The sequence below is a fragment of the Equus quagga genome, chromosome 14, assembly GCF_021613505.1.
Source record: "Equus quagga isolate Etosha38 chromosome 14, UCLA_HA_Equagga_1.0, whole genome shotgun sequence".
Taxonomy (NCBI): domain Eukaryota; kingdom Metazoa; phylum Chordata; class Mammalia; order Perissodactyla; family Equidae; genus Equus; species Equus quagga.
Window position 1 is genome coordinate 15,369,985 of NC_060280.1, and position 18,824 is coordinate 15,388,808.

The 18,824-nt window shown below is 39.7% G+C and overlaps 1 protein-coding gene across 1 annotated transcript in view; it reads left to right on the top strand.

Annotated features, from left to right (window-relative positions):
• Positions 1-4,402: 4,402 nt before the first annotated feature.
• Positions 4,403-18,824, top strand: part of RRAS2 (RAS related 2) — a 70,394-nt gene continuing 55,972 nt past the window's right edge. Inside the window, exon 1 of the mRNA XM_046637628.1 lies at positions 4,403-4,813. Within this exon, the coding sequence (XP_046493584.1) occupies positions 4,706-4,813 (108 nt within the window). The 5' untranslated portion in view covers positions 4,403-4,705. The remainder of the gene's footprint in view (positions 4,814-18,824) is intronic.

An 18,824-nucleotide genomic window follows, 5' to 3' on the forward strand; every position in this document is an offset into this window, starting at 1 on the left:
TTCTTTCAGCAATGTCAGGGGGATAAGCTCTAGCATGCTTTTCAAGGTTCCAGGTCATTCTTCTCACGAAGATTTACGTACTTAACTATTTTCTCCCAGCTACTTGAGAAGGAAACTTTTCAGGTTAAGATGAAAATTCATCTTTAATTGGCTTGAATAACAACTAGTTCTTTCTTTCCCATATTCTCCTGTGTCTTCAATGATTTGTTTTTGCAGGGGAGTCTCTTCTTGCTGCTGGCTTTTGGGGTAGTTTCTAAGGGTAAGAAAGCACTTTGGAACAGAATGTCTAGGTGGAGTTGAGCATATGGACTTCTTGCTTGCTGAACGCTCAACTTTGAATCAAATAAAAAAAACAAAGGAGTAGTTGATATGGGGAACATCTTGAAGTAAAAAGGGATTTCTTTGATAGATCAAATAAAAACCTGTAATTGAATCTTTTCTTCCCCTAGCTTTATGGAGATTTAATTCATATACCACAAAATTTACTTTAAAAGTGTACAATTCAATGGTTTTTAGCATGTTTACAGAGTTGGGCAACTGTCACAACTATCTGCTTTCAGAATATTTTCATCTCTCCGAAACGAAACCCCATGCCCATTATCAGTCACTCAGCATTTCCCCTTCAGTCCTGGCAACTATTAATCTACTTTCCATCTCCATAGGTTTTCCTATTCTGGCCCTTCCATATAAATGGAATCATACAATACGTGGTCTATTGTGACAGCTTCTTTCACTTAGCATAATCGTTTCAAGGTTCATTCATGTTGTAGCATGTATTAGTACTTTATGCCTTTTTATTACCAAATAAAATTCTACTGTATGAATATATCACATTTTGTTTACCCATTCATCAGTTGATGGACAATCGGGTTATTTCCACTTTTTTGCTATTATGAATAATGCTGCTGTGAACTTGTGTGTACAAGTTTTTGTATGGACATATATTTTCATTTATCTTGGGTGTATACCTGGGGTGGAATTTCTGGGTTGTATGGTAACTCTATGTTTAACCTTTTGAGGAAATGCCAGACTGTTTCCCAAAGCAGCAGCACCATTTTATATTCCTACCAGCAGTCTATGAGGGTTCCAGTTTCTCCACATCTTTGTCAACATTTGCTATTGTCTGTCTTTTTGATTATAGTCATCTTAGTGCGTATGAAATGGTATTTCATTGCAGTTTTGATTCTACATTGAATCTGTTCCTCATTGGCCTGACTGAGGTCATATGCCCATCCTTCAGCTAATTACTGCGGCCAGTGGAGATTGATAACCCTAAGTGAATTAGAGTGAACCCCTGGATCTGGGAGTGGGTATCAGTCACTCCCAAACTACAGAGGGGAAATTTGTAGATACCATTTAAAAGGAAGGAGAAATGGATGCCCAGGAGGCAACCAACATGGTTTCTACAGGATGGGTTTGCTGGCTTGGTTTCAGTGTTGGAATTGTCCTGCACACAGAGATTATAGTGGTGCAGAGTAGGAAGGAAAGAAAATCTTGGTCAGAACTCAGGCAGAGAAGAAGCTCAGCAAATAGGTTATTGAAAGGTTCTGGTGAAAATAGGTTTCTCCCTGAAAACTCTAGTCACCGGACACACACATACTCACCAGCTTCTATTTATTACTTCCTCTTCTTCTTCTTCATTTTTTTTTTTTACTGGTCATACTATCATCAGGCTCAGAACCTCTGAGTTCTTCTCCGCTAGATGCAGAGTCACAGAATACTAAGAAGTTCACTGCAGTTGTTTTGGGACCAATACCTGATTCCTCCAGTCTAAATAGTTGTGGTGGCATAGCTAGGTTTTTGGTTCAGGCAATAACTTTCTTTCTTTTGGGTATTTTTGAAATTTGTTCAGCTTTTCTGATTACCATATCTTCTTGAAAGGAGAGAAAAGATTTGGATTGTAATCTGGAAAAGAAGGAGTGTAAGGAAGACACTTCGGTCATCTTCTTGGTCCTGAAGGATTATGGGAAAGTTCAGGGTTAGGCAGACACTGAGAGGCATTTGTGGGAAGCATAACTGGACTTTGCTCAGCTCTTCCTTGACATTGGTTTCCTCTTTTTCTCTCTCTTCTTTTTCTCCTTCTCTTCACATTGATAACGAAGCTGTCATTGAGGCTTTTCTGGCTACGACTGCTGTGTAACAAATATCCCCCCTCCAAAAAATGGGTGCTTGTACCACCTAAAAAAAGCTAAAGAGATTTGACAACTAAATGCAATGCCTGACCCTACACTGGATCCTGTATTAGACGGGAAAAAAAAATGCTCTAAAGCACATTACAGAGTCAACTGACAAAACTGGAAGATGAATGGGAGGTTAGAATATTCGTATCAGTGTTAAATTTACTGAAGTTGATAACTCTGCTGTGGTTAAGTGAGATAATATCCCTATTCTTGGGAAATACACACTGAAGCACTTAGGGATCAAGGGCCATAATGTCTGTAGCTTACCCTTAAATGGTTCAAAAAATTCATCTCTATATATGAATTGTATATAAACTTATGTGAATATATGTCATATGTATATATGAAAGAGAGCGAGAGAAACAGATAGTGAGAGGAGAATGATAAAGGAAATGAGGTAAAATGTTCACAATAGTTGAATTTCGGTAAATGTGTATGGGTATTCTTTATACTTTATACATTGGAATTACTCCCAAATAAAAGGTCTAAAAAGCACAACCAGTTTACTGCTTTACTTTGCTCATGATTTTGGGGGTCAGGAAGGGCTGGGTTGGGCAGCTATTGCTTGGGGTCGCCCATGCAGTTGCAGTCAGATGCCAGCAGGGGCTGCAGTCACCTGAAGGCTCCGGGAGCTGAGCATCCAAGATGTCTCACAGGGCTGGCAGTTGAGGCTGGCAGTCGGCTAGGAGCTGAGCTGGACCTTTGACCGGCATGCTTCCATGTGGCCTCTCTAGCACGGCAGTCTCAGGGGAGCCAAACTTCGTACTTTGTACTTCCTTTCTCCCAGAGTGGGCATCCCAAGAGAACAGGTGGAAGCTGCATGGCCTCTTCTAGTTAGGCAGGATCTCTTTGGCTTCATCCTACTGGTTCCAAGAGAGTCATTAAGTTTTGTCCAAGAACTTGCAGTCATGTTCCAAAACCGGCATAAATGCTTATGACATGCCAGGCACTGTTTTGTATGCTTTATATGTATGAATTCATTTGATTCTTACTAAAAAACCCTGTAAGGTAAGTAGTCTTACTGTGTTTGTTTTAGAGAAGAGAAAACTGAGGCACAGGAGCTAAGTTTCTGACATCCCACCCTTAGTGGAAGAGCTGGGGTTTGAATCCAGACAGGCTGGCTCCAGAGTCCATGGCCTTATCTGCTCCCTTACATGGCCTCTACATGGAACTTCAATTCCTGCTCATTTGGTTGAGCTGCCATACACATAGATAATCACTTTTCATTCACAATCCCTGGCATGCAAACTCCCCCAGTACATTCAACATTATGTGACACAATTCTTTCTTTCTCAGCACTGAGTTTTGCATATGTTGTTTCCTTTCCCTGGAATACTTTTCTGCCAATTATTCATCTGTCTATACTATTTATTCTTCAGGTCTTTTAGGAAGCCTTCCCTGACCACCCAGCTCCAGGGTGAGTGCTTCTCCTACGGGCACATACGACACACGGTGCTTAGTATTACAGACCTTATTATCATGCCTATTGTCCTCGCTGTTTCCCATATTGGACTCTAAGTTCCCTGAGGGTAGGGACATTATTTTGTGCTCTGGTATCAAGCACAGGGCCTGGTATGTAGCGTGTAAATAAGTACAACTAATCTCTCACGCTCCTCATATACAATTACCACATATTTCTCACACATAAACACAGCCACTAAAGCACTCTCCTGACACACAAAATCTGTCACATCCAATCTTGGCCACGCACGCGCTCAATTACTGTGACTTATTCTCCATGCTCAGTCTCTGTCACATTCCTAACACGCCGTCACCACCGCAAGCCCATCACACACAATTACTGTGATACCGCTCTAAACCTCAATCACTGTCACATACTGCTTTTCACACAATCCTGGTCACCATCTGTACGCTTAAAAACAGGATATTTACTCTCCTACACATTGAGTTAAGATGACAACAGCTCTATTTTTTCCACACGCCTTCACATGCTGTATTTTTCATCCACAAAATCCCTGACATACACAATTATGGTCACACACTGTCTGCCGTCTTTTTCCCACTCCCACTTGACACCCACTCCCACACTTTCTCACACACACACCCACACACACGTGCACAGTCAAGGGACTGGAGGGGCACATCGGCGGGGGGCTGAGCCCTGGGTCAGCTCCGGAGTCTCAGCCCCGGGCCCGGCAGCCCCGCCCCGGCCCGCCCCCTCATGCATATGCAGCACCCCAGCCTCGCAGCCCGGCCCCCAGACGGCCATTTGTAGCGGCGCTGGAGGCTGCGTTGGGCAGGCGCTGCGGAGCCGTGCGGAGGAGCGCGCCCCCCGGCCGCTGCGCCCCTGGCCCCTGCCGACCGCCCGCTTCCCCGCGCCTGGGGCGCCGCTCGGCCAGCCCGGGAGCCGCGCTGCCGCACGGACCGGCCCTCCCGGCAGCTCCCGGCGCCCGGGACCCCCGCCCGGCCGCTCGCCCGCAGCCCGCCGGCCGCACACGTCCCCGGAGCCGGGCCTAGGGCGGGCGGCGGCTCGGCGTGGCCGGGCTGGGCTCGGCGGCGTCCCCATGGCCGCGGCCGGCTGGCGGGACGGCTCCGGCCAGGAGAAGTACCGGCTCGTGGTGGTCGGCGGCGGCGGCGTGGGCAAGTCGGCGCTCACCATCCAGTTCATCCAGGTGCCTGGAGCGGGCCTGCCGGGGGCGCCGGAGCGGCGGCGGGCGGGGGCTCGCGCTACCTGTGGCGGGGCGGCCGCCGCGACCCCGCCCCGGAGGCGCCGCGCGGGCAGGGGGCGGGCGGGGGGCGCGGGGCCGGCTCTCCCTCCTGCCCTGCGGCCGCGGCGCCGCGCTGCTGCCTGCCCGGCGACCCGCTCGGCGTCCCGGGAGTCGGGCTTCTCAGGAATGTGTCCGGGAGGGCGGAGCTGGCAGGGTGGGAAGCGCCGATCCACCTTATCGCTCCGGCCGGGGCCGAGCCCTCCGGGAGAGGCAGCGCCGCCGCGCCGGGCTTCCTGCCCCGAGGGCCCGGGCGTGGGGCTGGAGCCCCGCGCGCTGCCTTTCCAGCCGCCCCGGCACCGTCGGTGCGATCCCGGGGGCAAGTTGGCCGCGGCTGCGCGTGGTCTCCGGGCTTCTCCGCGCGCGCCGAGCCCGAGCTGGTCGCTTCAAGCAGTGTGGTTCTCTTTGTGTGTGTTTGTGCTTTTCTTTTAAGTAATCTCTTAGGTAATATGTCCGGGTGGGAGTGTGTGATAATGCCCCAGGGAAATGGTGGCTTCGAGGAAGTTAAGAGTGTTCTCCGATAGGGGGGAGACCATTTCCTAGGAATTCCTGGTGCCTTCCTGCTTCTCGCCGTGCCAAGGTGAAGTTTGGGATGGGCCAGGCTGGGAGAGGACCGACCGAGTCGTGCGTTCCGTGTCTGTGCCAGCCACCCCCTCCCCGGCTCCCAGCCCTGTCTGGGTGCTCGAGGCGAAAAGTCGTGGTTTGTGGTAAAGAAAAAGGGGGTGGAATTCTTCGTTCTTAGGATTTGCTCTTGGTAAGAGGATTTGTTGGCCTTTTTTGGGGGGGTTTTTAGAAAGAGAAACCTAGATATTTCTCTGCTTTTGTCCGCCCAAGGTGTGGCATATGCTGGGAGAGAACGAAGGTACCCGTTTATAAAAGGTAACAAAGATATTCTTAGTATATCAAGAGTACTGTTAAGACGGTTTGGTGAAATATTTATTTCTGGTTTCCGTTTCACCCATTTGTTATTAATTGGGGTCCTCGCATAGCTTCTTTCATTTCACTTCACGTTTATAGTGACATTAAAATACAGAGCACTGTAGCATAAATGTGATTGTTACCTTTCGCATTGACGAAGTGAGCGATAATTGCTGTTATAATATTTCAAGGGATTATAAACTGCTGCTACAACCTTTGTATCCAGGAAGAGAAGGTGTTTAGGTAATGAGCATTTACAGTCTGCTCATTAGTGGGTTAACAAAAAATCACACTAAGAGGTGAGATCGGTTTAAGTTTAGCAGGCTGCAGAGCCAGGATGCTGTCATGTTGCTATTTCCCTAGGGCCGAGAGAGACTTTAACTGATGGCAAAGCAAAACAATTTATAGCTAACCCTTTCTTTGGGGACTGTAGTGGCTGGGGGTGGGGGTGGTGGTGGTGGTGAGGAGAGAATAATCTTGGGTTTCACTATTAATAAAGTGTTACCTGAAGGGTTTAAACCACAAATGTTTCTTTAGTTTTTTGAGAGAGGGACCATCTGAATGTATTTGAATCTGTAAGTTTTTAATTCAGGTATTGGAACCTTTTGTTTTTGGGAAATAGTATTAGAAACCATTAAGATAATGGTAATTGCAGTCTTCCTAATGATTTTCTAGAATTTATTTGTTAAAGAAATATCTCCTTTATGGATAGTGCTATACCTGGGTGCTCTAGATTATATAAAAGAAGTAAGGGAGGCCTATATGCATATGACACATATTTATATATGGAGAAAGTGTGAGCTTTGAGTTACACAGCCTTAAGCGCCTGTCTTGCCCTGTCATTTATTGGCTGTGAGAATACTGCCAAAATATTCAGCTTCTCTGAGCCTCAGTTTTCTCATCGGTGAAATGGATCTGATCACACATTCTTTATAATCTTTTAAATAATGGAAACGTTCTTATCACTGTATCTGTCACGTAATATGTTCTTAGTTAATGATGGCAATTATTATAAGTTTGTACATGTACAGTTTTGTAACATTTAAATACAAAGGGAATTCAGAATCGGGGAGACGTCAGTTTGGGAAGGATTGGTGAAAGGACTGTAAGGCTTGGTGGTGGGGAGAGAGGACGGATCTTACATGAGTGTGAGGGAGTCATATACTGGCTTGGAGAGAGAAGGCAGGCAAGGAGGGGACTGGGATGGGCGGGTGAGTTGGGGCCAGTGAAGGGGAGGAACCTAGGCTTGGACTCTGAGTACACGTTCTGGAGAGGTAGGAGCCGGACCACCTGGATGGAGCCTCAGCTTGGCCCCTTGCTGCATATATAATCGTAGGCAAATTACCTAACTTCTCGGTACCTAACTTCTCAGTACCTCAATTTTCCCCATCTGTAAACTGGGGAAATACAAAGTTCCACTCACTGTTGTTGTGAAAATTAAATGAGTTAACATATATCAAGGGCTTGGAACAATGCCTAGTGCATAGTAAGGCTACAGATGTTATTATTGTTAGTATATTAATCTTAGATTGTGGAGCTAAAGTGACTATTTATCGTGTTCACTTAATAGAGCTGCTATTTATTGTCTGACTCCTGGGAAATTAAAATTCATTCTGCTGTGATTGTCTAGCAGTAATTGCAGGGAGAGGAGACAGCAGAACAGTAATAATCTTAACAGGCGGAAGTCAGTTCTCTAGGAGGTCAGGATGGCACAAATTGGTTTATTTATTTTTTAAGACTACTGAAATAAGACACTGTTTTCATAGTGTTCAATACATATTTTTCTCTTATTTAATCTTGAGCAGAAAAAATACAATAAACAAATTTGGGAGTGGAGAACTTAAAAACAACTTTGCCTTTAGCCCTGACTTTCTTTAACCTTAGATTTGTTTGTTACCTTCTGTGCCTAGGAAGAGCTGCAAAATTAGGAAATTTTGGAAATAATTTAATTTAGGAAGTTAAAGTCAATAATTACTTAATTGAGGTGTCTTTTCCTCTTTAAAAATGAATAAAGCAGATCATAAAATGTCTGTGCTAAAAATGTAAAGTATTATGTTATTAAGAGTATGTGTATATACCTGACCTCCTTGTTTCTGTTGTTCATAGTTTTTTGAAAAATGTTTTAAGCTCTCTTGGTAAATAGGACACCTGAGTGATGAGTAAACCCTAGTTAGGAAATGATCTTAACATTGTACAAAGTAAAATGGAGAAAGCATTGGATATCTGAGTTCCAGGTCTCCCTGCTCAGGTGACGCCGGGGAATCTCGGCATCCCTTAATCTCTTCGGGGCTTTAGTTTCTTCTCCATAAAATGTTGGGTTTGGGTGAACAAATCTCTGCATCTTTGAAATTCTAGATTCTTTCTTACTCAGTTAACTAGCTGTGTGTTTTTGGTCAGGTTTCTTAGGTTCTCCAAGCCTCAGGTTCCCCATATGAAAAGGGAGACTAGTAATAGTACTCTTAGGGTTTTTGGAGTAAACAAAAGAGTAGATGCAAATCATTCAGCACAGTGTGGTCTACAGAGGAAGTAAATGACAATTGTTACCTGGTTTTCTTTGCTGCTGTTACTTCTGTATCTTGTTCCTCCAAAACAAACTTTGTCGTTTATTCATTTTTCCTTGACACGTAGTCTGGTCTGTTATTTGAAATCTTCAACACCCCACCTTCCCACCCCACCCTCATACTCTGCTCCTCACTTAGCTGTGGTATTTAGGTACTGACTGTTGATCCCATTTTGAGTTGGGGAAACTGCTTTTTATTAGTTGGGAGTTGATTTTAGGAAATAATGGAGTAATCCTTGGGTTTGGGTTACTGCTTTATCTGGCAACTCTGAGAAGACAGTGTACATGTTTTACAAAATTAAAGAGAGCGATTTCCCAGCTTCTCCTCTGTCGGCATCCTCACTTTTTGTTCAGCACTTTGTCAGGGTGTGAGCTGTGTGGGGGGCGGTTGCTTTCTCCTGTGTTGAGTTTTAGTCGGTCTTACAAGCTGTTCGTCTGGACCTGATGCAAACATTGCTTTTTATCTAGAGTTTGTCTCTTGCCGACTGCGTTTTTGTTGCCTTTTCCTGGGGGCAGAGATCCTGGAAGAGATTTCAGGACTCATGTATTTGTGTTAATAGTTAATTGATCCATGTGTGAAGGTTGTGAGTTTAGATTCTTGAATTGCTGTTCTGTTGCCAATCTTGAAGACTCTTCCTGCAATCAGTTATCACTAAAAATAACTCTTATCTGTGAATTTGAAAGTATACCGTAGACTTATTTTTAGTGTGCAAATTATTGTTTTACATTTTCAGAGTGATTTACAAATAAAATCTTAGCATTGAATAATAAGGCACCTCTCCCAGTGGTGGTGCATACTAGAGATTTCCTCATTTCGGTAGCAGTTGAAAAGGTTCCACTGGCAATTCCCAGATAAAAATGCCAGACACTCAAGGAAGCACACTTTCTTATAGAGGGTGACAGCTTTTGTCAGAGGAGAAGCAGAAGGAGATTCTGTCCTAGGATTTCTTAGAACTCATGTGCTCCAACCTATGTGTGTGTGTATGCGTGTGCGCGTAATTGTGCGCGTCTGTCTGTCTGTGTTGGGATGGGGAAGTTGCGGGTGCGTGGTGGGAACCCTTCTGTCTAGAATCCTGCTTTTCCTGGGTATAATACCATTAGAAGACAAAGTGATGACAGGCTGCTACCTACTGAGATGGGATGAAATTCGTCTGTATTGCTGAAATGTCATAGGTCTGTCCTAAGTTTGAAATGAAAGTAGTCTGTTTAATTCAGTTAGGAAAATAATTTGGTGGCTTTAAAAGTGGCGGGGGGGACGGAAAGAGACTTTGTTAAAACAGTCTTTTAAAGGATTTTTTTCAGATTAAAATTGATCTCATAAAATTGAAACAGATTTTGTGATGCCACATGAACATTTATTCCCTTTTTTTGCTGAGAAAAAATAGAAGTGTCTTTAGGGTGTTAGTTCTCCTGTGTGCTCCTTACTGAAAAGTGATAATGAGTAGACTTTCTCTCTGCTTGTAGACCGTGTGTGGTTAATCGTCATTGAATCTTCCTGAAAGGCCTTGATCTTGAATTGCTTTGGGTAGAGTCGCTGAGTCTGTGTTTGGAATTGAAACAGTTTAATGTCCTTGCTAGGCCTTTGATTTATTTCTATTTCACAAGGAAAAATATGTGCCAGGCTTTTATGAAAAAGACAAAGACTTATATATTTATTCACAGTTTTCTGTGTGCTTCTGAAAGAAGCAAAGAAACATCAGTTGTCTAAAATTGTGCTATTGGAGACATAATTAGACTGAGTTCTTCGTTGTCTTGTAAATTAGATTTTATTTTTAATGTTTTATAAAAGCCATGTGACGTTTGTTGGTTACATAGCATTAAATGGCATTAAATCATAGTTTAATTAAAAGTATTATAGTTGCAGGAATTATTTGTATATTATTAGTAGTTTAATATTGCCAATTAACTTACCTCGTCACTGCATATGGTGATGTTTTTTGTAGGAGAAAGAGCTTTGTATACAAGGAAGTAAATGTTGAGTATGAGATGTATGGATATAAATATAAAAATGACATCCAGTGTTGCTTTTTTTTTAAACTTTATCCAGATTTCCCAAATGCTAACATTTTACCATATTTGCTTTATCCTTCCCTCCATTTTTTTCTGAATCATTTGATTGTAAGTTGAAGACAATGTAAATACCTTATTTTTAAATACCTCCGTGTACATTTCTTAAAAACAAGGGTATTTGCTTCCATACACGTAGTATACAACCAAAATAAAAAATTAACGTTGATATACTACTAATCTGATATGCAGAAGTTTTTCAGATTTTGCTATTTGTTGCAGTAATGCCCTTTATAACAAAAGAAAATCTCAGATTATGCAATGCGTTGTTTCCATGTCTTCTTAAATTTGGAATAGTTCTTTAGTCTGTGTGTTTTATGACATTGACGTTTTTGGAGTTCAAGTTAGTTATTTGTAGTGTTCCCTCAATTTGAGTTTGTTTCTTCATGGTTAGATTCAGGTTATGCGTTTTTGGGGCAGGAATAACACAGAAATGATTTGTTCTTTTCAGTGCATTATATCAGGAGACATAAGATGGATTTTGATTTGATTACGGGTGCTTACCTTTTGACTCAGTAATCCCAAATCGAGGAATTTACCTTGAAGATACACTTTCAGCAGCATGAAAATTCACATGCTTGAGGTCACAGCATTGTTTGTAATTTAAAAAATTAGAAACAACCTACAGGATGGGAGAAGGGGTTGAATAAAATATGGTACATTCACCCAATGGAGCGTTATGCAGCTATGAAAAAAATAAGAAACGTTTCTATGAATTGATGTGGAGTGCTTTTCAGGATATATTGTTCAGTGAAAAAAGCAAAATGCCAAAGTATCTACTGTATGTATAATATACTACTATTTGTGTAAGAAATAAGGGGAAATAAGAAAATACATATATATTTGCTTATTGGGGGAAAAATGGCACAGGAAGGATAGATCAGAGATTAATGAGATTATTGGTTATCCATAAGGGGTGAGTAGGTATGAGGTGGGAGGGAATGGGGGTGGTGAGCCTTCTGAGCATACCTTTCTGACTTTTGGAACCTTGTTAATGTTTCACAAACTCAGGTATATAAATAGCAAACACCAATAAAATCAAGTAATGAAGAAAAAAAACCACCCTAAGGTGAATACAAACAAACAAATGAACTGAACCATATTTCAGATGCATAATATAACTACACTGAAGGGGGAAAGGAAAAAACAAATTTAAGTAACACTTGAACCTGGTATTTGGACTATGTCCTCAGGATAAAGACAAAAAGAACTCGAAACAAACATTGAACTCTGGTTAATAGGCATTTTTTTTTTTTTTTTTGGTCACGGAGGCATGCGTTTACAATTTTGAAACAATTTTTTATACTAGGATTAAGCTAATAAGTAAATACATTGTGGAAAATGGGAGCCAAGTTTCTCAGTGTTGGAGAGGGGAGTTATAAATGTGGAAAGGGGGAGAGCTAGAATGAACTTTGATGATTGATTAGAACTGAAGATACTGGCATGAGCTCATGGTTTAAAAAGTATATAGATATAGAAATCGATATGTGTGAATATACATATACACATCTATACATCTTTTTTCCAGCTCCATCTGCTGAGAGAGCATAGAAACAACGATACCCCATTAGCAATGAGAACACCTAGTGACAGGTCTTGGTTTCTAAAGACCATTCTTTACTAAAAGGAACCTTGGAGAAATGACTGCCGGGGCTGGGCTGGGACAGGGAAAAATAGGAGATGAGCTTGGAGGAAATGCTTAAAAACGAAATGATGGTGGCATGTCAAGAGAGACACAGCCAACCTGGAGGAACTCCCACTGGCTAACCCTGGGACCATGTTGTGATCATTAAAATAAATTATGATAGTAAATTGATTATTGCCCATAAGTAAGGTAAGAATCTATGAATCCATGGTGATAAATAAATAAATGAAGGTGGATGGGAAGTTCTTCCTTAAGGTGGAATTCCAACTAATAAATCTAGAGTAAGTGGTAGAATTAGAAAATTACTATTTGGCAATCAAAACAGCTGATGCAAGAAAGAATCATAAATGAATGTTAAAACTAGTGGGTGAAAGTTTGAGAGTAGCCGAATGTTACCAGCCTCAAAGTATCTGCCCATAAGATGATATTAATTATCAAGGGGAAAATAATAACTACAGGGTTATTAACCTGGCTGACATCACCTTCACTAAGTGATCAAAGTTAACATCTCTGACCTTGCTTTGGGTAATGTTGATAAGCAGAGTTTGTTTTACTCAGGTATGCTAACAAGATCTGGTCTTCATAATCACTAGACACTGAATGAAATTCAGCCTATAAGAACCAAGTTGAGGCAGAAAAGGGGACCAACTTTCTCTCTGTTTAAGGAGAAAATTTCTGCTTAATTTTGTAGGCATATGTCTTCTGAGGGAAATGTTGCTAACTGTAGGTTAGGCCAGTTCAGATTTTGGCCATGATCTTTAGCATAATGACCTCTCTTTGCACTCATCTTGTCTTTTGCTATACAGATGTATTTTTTTTTTCTTCTGTGTTCTGTGGTGATTTCAAAGGAAGATTCTCTTTTTTTTTTGCTACTCAGATTTACCTAAAAATTGTTCCTATTCTTTTTTTTTTTTTTTTTAAAGATTTTATTTTTTCCTTTTTCTCCCCAAAGCCCCCCGGTACATAGTTGTGTATTCTTCGTTGTGGGTTCTTCTAGTTGTGGCATGTGGGACGCTGCCTCAGCGTGGTTTGATGAGCAGTGCCATGTCCGCGCCCAGGATTCGAACTAACGAAACACTGGGCCGCCTGCAGCGGAGCGCGCGAACTTAACCACTCGGCCACGGGGCCAGCCCCAAAATTGTTCCTATTCTTAAACATGTTTGTTAGAAAATCAGAATAATAGTGTTTTATGTCCGGTTATGGAAAATGAGAAATTTAATAGTTTGATTTGCTCTGTTTCCACCTGTATCCCTTGTGTAAATTTGACATCCTTATTTGAAGCAACTGAAGGTGTAGGTGATTACAATGCTTTTAAAAGATTGTGTTTTGTCGTTCACCTTCTTTTTTGTTATGATTATGATAGTTAATTATACTCTGTGGTATTAATCCCTTTCTCATGGAGGGTTATTACTTTTATTTGCTATTTCTGTCATTCTGATTGGTTTCAGTGCTTACAAGCAGTCCTAAACTACAGCTGGTTTTTATTTTGAATTGTGATTTAGAGAACACTTTTAGGTATTTTATTGAAAAGATATCTAAGATTATATTTACTTTTGCATGATAAGTGATGATTTGGCTGGGTATAAAATTTTTGGGTCCCCACATTTTTTGTATGAAAACAGTGGAGGTACTGCTTTATCTTCCATGTCTCTACTTTTATCTGACTGGTCTCAAGTTTCTATTCTGCAGGAATAACTTGTTTTCTACTTGTGTGCTTGTAGCCTTCTCTTATCGTTGGAAATGGAAACATTTATCAGGACATGACTGGAAGTGTTTCTCTGTTCAGTGGTTTTCCCTGGGAAATGATGACAAACACTCTCCAGTCTGGGGAGGTTTTCTTCTCCATTTTCATATTCATTTTCTCAGTTATTTTCTGAAATACCTATTATTTGTGCATTGATTCTCTGAACTCTTTATACCATATTGTCTTAAGTTAATCAGTGAAAAGGATAAGAAAGAATTTGTCAAATTTGCCTTCTGTATCACTGATTAAATTTTCTGGATATCAAATCTAATTATTGTCTCAAACAGATTTAATGCCATTGATAGCTCAGTCTGATATTAATCAGTGGTAATATTCTTGTCTTTTTTTTTAAGATTGGCACCTGGGCTAACATCTGTTGCCGATCTTTTTTTTTCTTCTCCTCAAAGCCCCCCAGTACATAGTTGTATATTCTAGTTGTAAGTCCTTCTAGTTGTGGCACGTGGGATGCCACCTTAGCACAGCTTGATGAGTGGTGCTAGGTCCACGCCCAGGATCTGAACCGGTGAAACCCTGGGCCACCGAAGCAGAGCACGCAGACTTCACCACTCAGCCACGGGGCTGGCCCCTCTTGTCTTGTTTTAAGGCCACAAAGCTGTTATTTTCTAAGGCTTGGTACTGTTTAATTAAACAGTTCCTTCCAGGGGAGAGGTTTGTCCTTCTGTGGCAGAATGTGTTTTTTAAATTTGTCCTCCCATGAAGAGTTGATCTTGGCTGTTCTTGGTGTTGGAAGTAAAGAACTGGCCATCCCTCAGACTTACCTTGGGACCCTGAGATTCCCCTTTTTTTGTTTGATGTTGAGGGGCAAGTTGATGCCAGGGAGCTTCACCTTTTGGAGTATTAGTAGCAGGATTTTAATAAATGTGAAATTCTATTAAATCTGCTAAGACATTCAGCCCAGTTTGGGTTTTTGGCTGAGAGGTATAATTTTGGAGAATTAGAGATAGTTAAAAGGGATAGTTTTCAAGTTTATTTTAATCCTTAAGTCTAAGCTTTCTGCACTGAGGCAAGTGGAAGAGGCTGGGCATGCAGTGAGTGTGTGTGTGAGAAGCTGTAAAATGCAGAGCAAGGTAAAGGTTTTTCTTGCTGTACATATAGAAACTGGAATGGCCTAGAAGCAAAAGGAGTCCTTTCTTCAGTGTGTGTGTGTGATCTGAAGTGTGGTTATTTCATATTGTTTTGTGTATAGATGTCTTTTTCATGATTTCATATATAAACTTTAGTTGTGCTTTCTCTCTCTTTTTTTTAATGAGATGGCCATCTATTTCTCACAGTAGTACTTTAGGTAATTTATCTGCTGTAATTTATATTTTTGAAGGAATTCTAGTGAGAGGTTTTCCCGAATGTTTTCTTATGTTACTGTCATCACAAAGTCTGTAGTATCCTTGATGACTTTTGGAAAGGCATTGTAAGACTGATTTTTCATTCTTTCCTTTGCTATGAAATCTTGTACTTTTTATTAATTCTCAGATAATTTTAATTTCAGTTTGGATATCTCCTTGATTTTTAAGTAATTTAAATTTGCAGAAAGGTTGAGTGGATCCTTTTGTAGATTTCTAGCTTTCTTGGGCTATGGTCAAAGAATGTGACTGTGATTCTCTGTGTTTTGGAACATTAAGACTTTTTAATGGCCAAACATACCATTGATTTTTGTAAATATTCCAAGAACATGAGAGAAGAATGACTATTTATTTGTAGCTTATAAGTTGCAAAGTTTTACACATACCTATTAAAATGGAATTTGTTGATGTATTATTCAAATCTTTACATCCTTTTTATTCTTGCTTGTTTAATCTGTGAAACTCTGAAATATGTTTATAATCTCCCATGAAGACTGTTTTAATTTTTTCATTTCTAATTTTGCTTTATTTTGATGTTATATTGTTTGATATATAAAATGTTATGATGATTAAATCTTTGTTTCTCTTATAATTAAATAGTATCAGTCTTGTGTGGAGTTTTATCTTGAATTTCATCCTGTCATATTAATTGTTGCCAGTGCTGCTTTTTGTTTGCATGCATTTACTTCTTTTGTATTTCACTTTTTTTTTTGGCATTTGGTAGTAAGCTTTTGTAAATAGTATGTAATGTGATCTTTAGAAGTCAAATTTGAGAGTCTCTGTCTTTTAGTAAAGGGATATAGCCCATTCACATTTATTGTATAATTTGATTGTGTATTTGTGAAATAATCTAGATAAATTTGTTTTTATCCTTTTTATGTTTTATATTCTTTGTTTTTAACCTTTATTTGTGCAGGCTTCATTAAGTTTGCTTTTATTGCTTTATTTCCTCTTCATTGAGAGTATAAAAGTAGAAATTATTTTTAAAATAGTTGTTGTTTCTGAGGAAGTTATCATTTGTGGTTGCATTTGTCATAGTTGTAACTTTGTCTATAAAGTTAAACATCACAGCTGCTTTGTTTTTTAAAACGATGTTCTAGACCTGGAAAAATTTATACTGCTCATCTGAAAACGTCAGCTTGAAGTGATGTAGAGAGTCCTTGTGAGTCAGGACATTTATCTAGATCTCGGTTCAGCTACTATATGACTGTGGCTTTGGACAAGATAACCATCCTGTGTCTGATTCACTTTGGCATTATTATTTTAAACCCTATAAACACTATAATGTTTACAAGTAAAACAGGGAGTATTTTAGTAGAGGATTTTATAGATTTAGAATGTTTTGCCGGACTGTCTGTTCCTTAGTTGTATTTGTACATTTTATTCTTCGTATTTACATTTTGACAGTCATAAACCAGGAATACTTAACGTTACACAGAAGTAAGCATATAGCAAAATGTTTGTTAATATTTATTATTTACTAGTATTAGGTCTTGAACAGGGCATAGTAAATAGTTGGAGAAAAAGCGGTCTTAAGAAAGATGAGTTGTATCTGTTGTGGTTCCATAGCAGCTCGTTACTGAAGAGGACAGTGAGCTGAACTGTTCATTTTGGATTTCCGAGTTTCTCTGTAATTAAAAGATTATCTATGTGTGGCATGTGCATACTTGAGTCTTTAGTTTTAGACGTTTTAGCAGTTGATCCATAGTATTCAGTTTTACTCAAAATAGTCTTTGGAGAAGATAGTCCTGTTTTAATTTCTTTCTGGAAATTCTGACTCAGGAAATGTAAAACAGCCTGAGAGTAAAAAGTTTTAAAGATTTATTACTTTTGTCTTATTTCCTGGTGGGTTTTCTCTTAATGCCTTGTTTTTGGTTAAATGATGACATGTGGTTGAGATTACAACAGTCAGCAGTTTGTTAGCTGAAAGGAAAAGAATAGTAAGCAAGTAGTCGAGTCAAACTGCAAAGGAAGATTTGTGAGAGATATGACATTAAAGTTTCAGAAATCTTGTGGAAAAGATAGATGACTATTAAATTTGTAATTTTTGTCCCTTTGGCCTCTGAAATTAAGATGTCAGTTAAATAAGGTAGGGAAATTTGCCTCGTGTGTATATACTTGTGCACAAGCTCACAGCCATGTATCTTAAACTGAGAAAGGAGTGATTTTAAGGTTTGGGAAGGGTTTGTGGGTTTTTGGAATGAAAAAATTGGAGATAAAATATAAAACAAAGGTGTGGGTCTGTGATAATTTAATGACTTGCAGACATTTAAATAAATGCTTATAGCAGCTTAATTGAGTACTACATGAATTTATTATTTTCAGATATTTCCATGGAAGTTCAAACACCTTGGTTTGAATTAGCTACTTTTTAATTATCCAGTTACTTAATGTTAAAAATTTCTTTTAACCACTGCAGTGTTTTATGGTAAAGCACTTTTCATTTAGTTGAAAATTAAGAATGGAGTAGGAATTAGTGAGGTTTCATATTAGCAATTGAATCTTCAGAAATGTTGGATCTTGGGATTATTTCTTTACCATTATGAAGTCTGGTAGGTTCTGTGATCATAATAGCAGCAGGTGTTAAAATATTATGGAAAACTTTGATTTCTGTTCTAATGTTAGATTGTGATTCTCAGTTCTTAATTTTACATTTGAAGACACAGGGTGATGTTTATTTTTTTTCCTCCTTCCTCAAATTGCAGATTATGTATTTAGTTAGCTTTCTTTGCAGCAGACTGTTTCAGGAAGGAGCCATTGCCTGAGCTGATCTGTCAAATGAAGTTGTCTGACATGGGTTACTTTAGTTTGTGGTTTTAGATGAGCGGTACATGGTACACAGCTGTTGCTCCAACAGCTTTGTTCCAGCTGTCTTACTGGCCTGTCACAAAATACCCCGCATTCCTTTTTTTTTTAATGGAACCTCTTGTAATATTCTATATTTTATTACTTAAAATGGATCCTACTAATTAATGACTTTACTTTTATGACTATCAATAGCTATTTATTTAGAATGATGCTAAAATGGATTATCAGTAATACATTTAAAGCCTTGTCATATTTGTAATTTTTTCTTGTGAGTTAAAGTTGCAGTTTTGAAATATCATATGAGACAAGTTAAGTGGTTAACATTGAAGAAGGCACCAAACTTAAATAATGTCCCCAAATAAGTAGTTGGTGTCTGGATAATGAACTGTCTTCTAATTTCTTATTTTAACCTTGAGTTTGTGTTAATTTCAGTAGAATTCTAAGATGAAAAGTCATAATATTGTGTTTATAAAGCTTGTATAGAACTTGTAGGTAGACTTGAGTTTGCGTTTTTGATAAGGTGGTTTTCATATTTTCTATCCTATACAATAACTGAATTATAATACTAAGGGTTTCTGCTTTTGTTTTGTTTTTTAAATAAGGAACGGGGACCTATGAAGGCTGTTTTGAATCAATAATGACTTATTTATATTGAGCATTTTCTGTGTGTTAGACGTCAACATTGTGTGTTACAAGCATCGCGTTATTTAATCTTTACAATTTACTATTTCTTTTTTACAGATGTGGAAGCTGAGGCTCAGAGGTTAAGTAAGTTGCTCAAGATCCCACAATAATGGCTGAGAAGGGACTTGAATCTG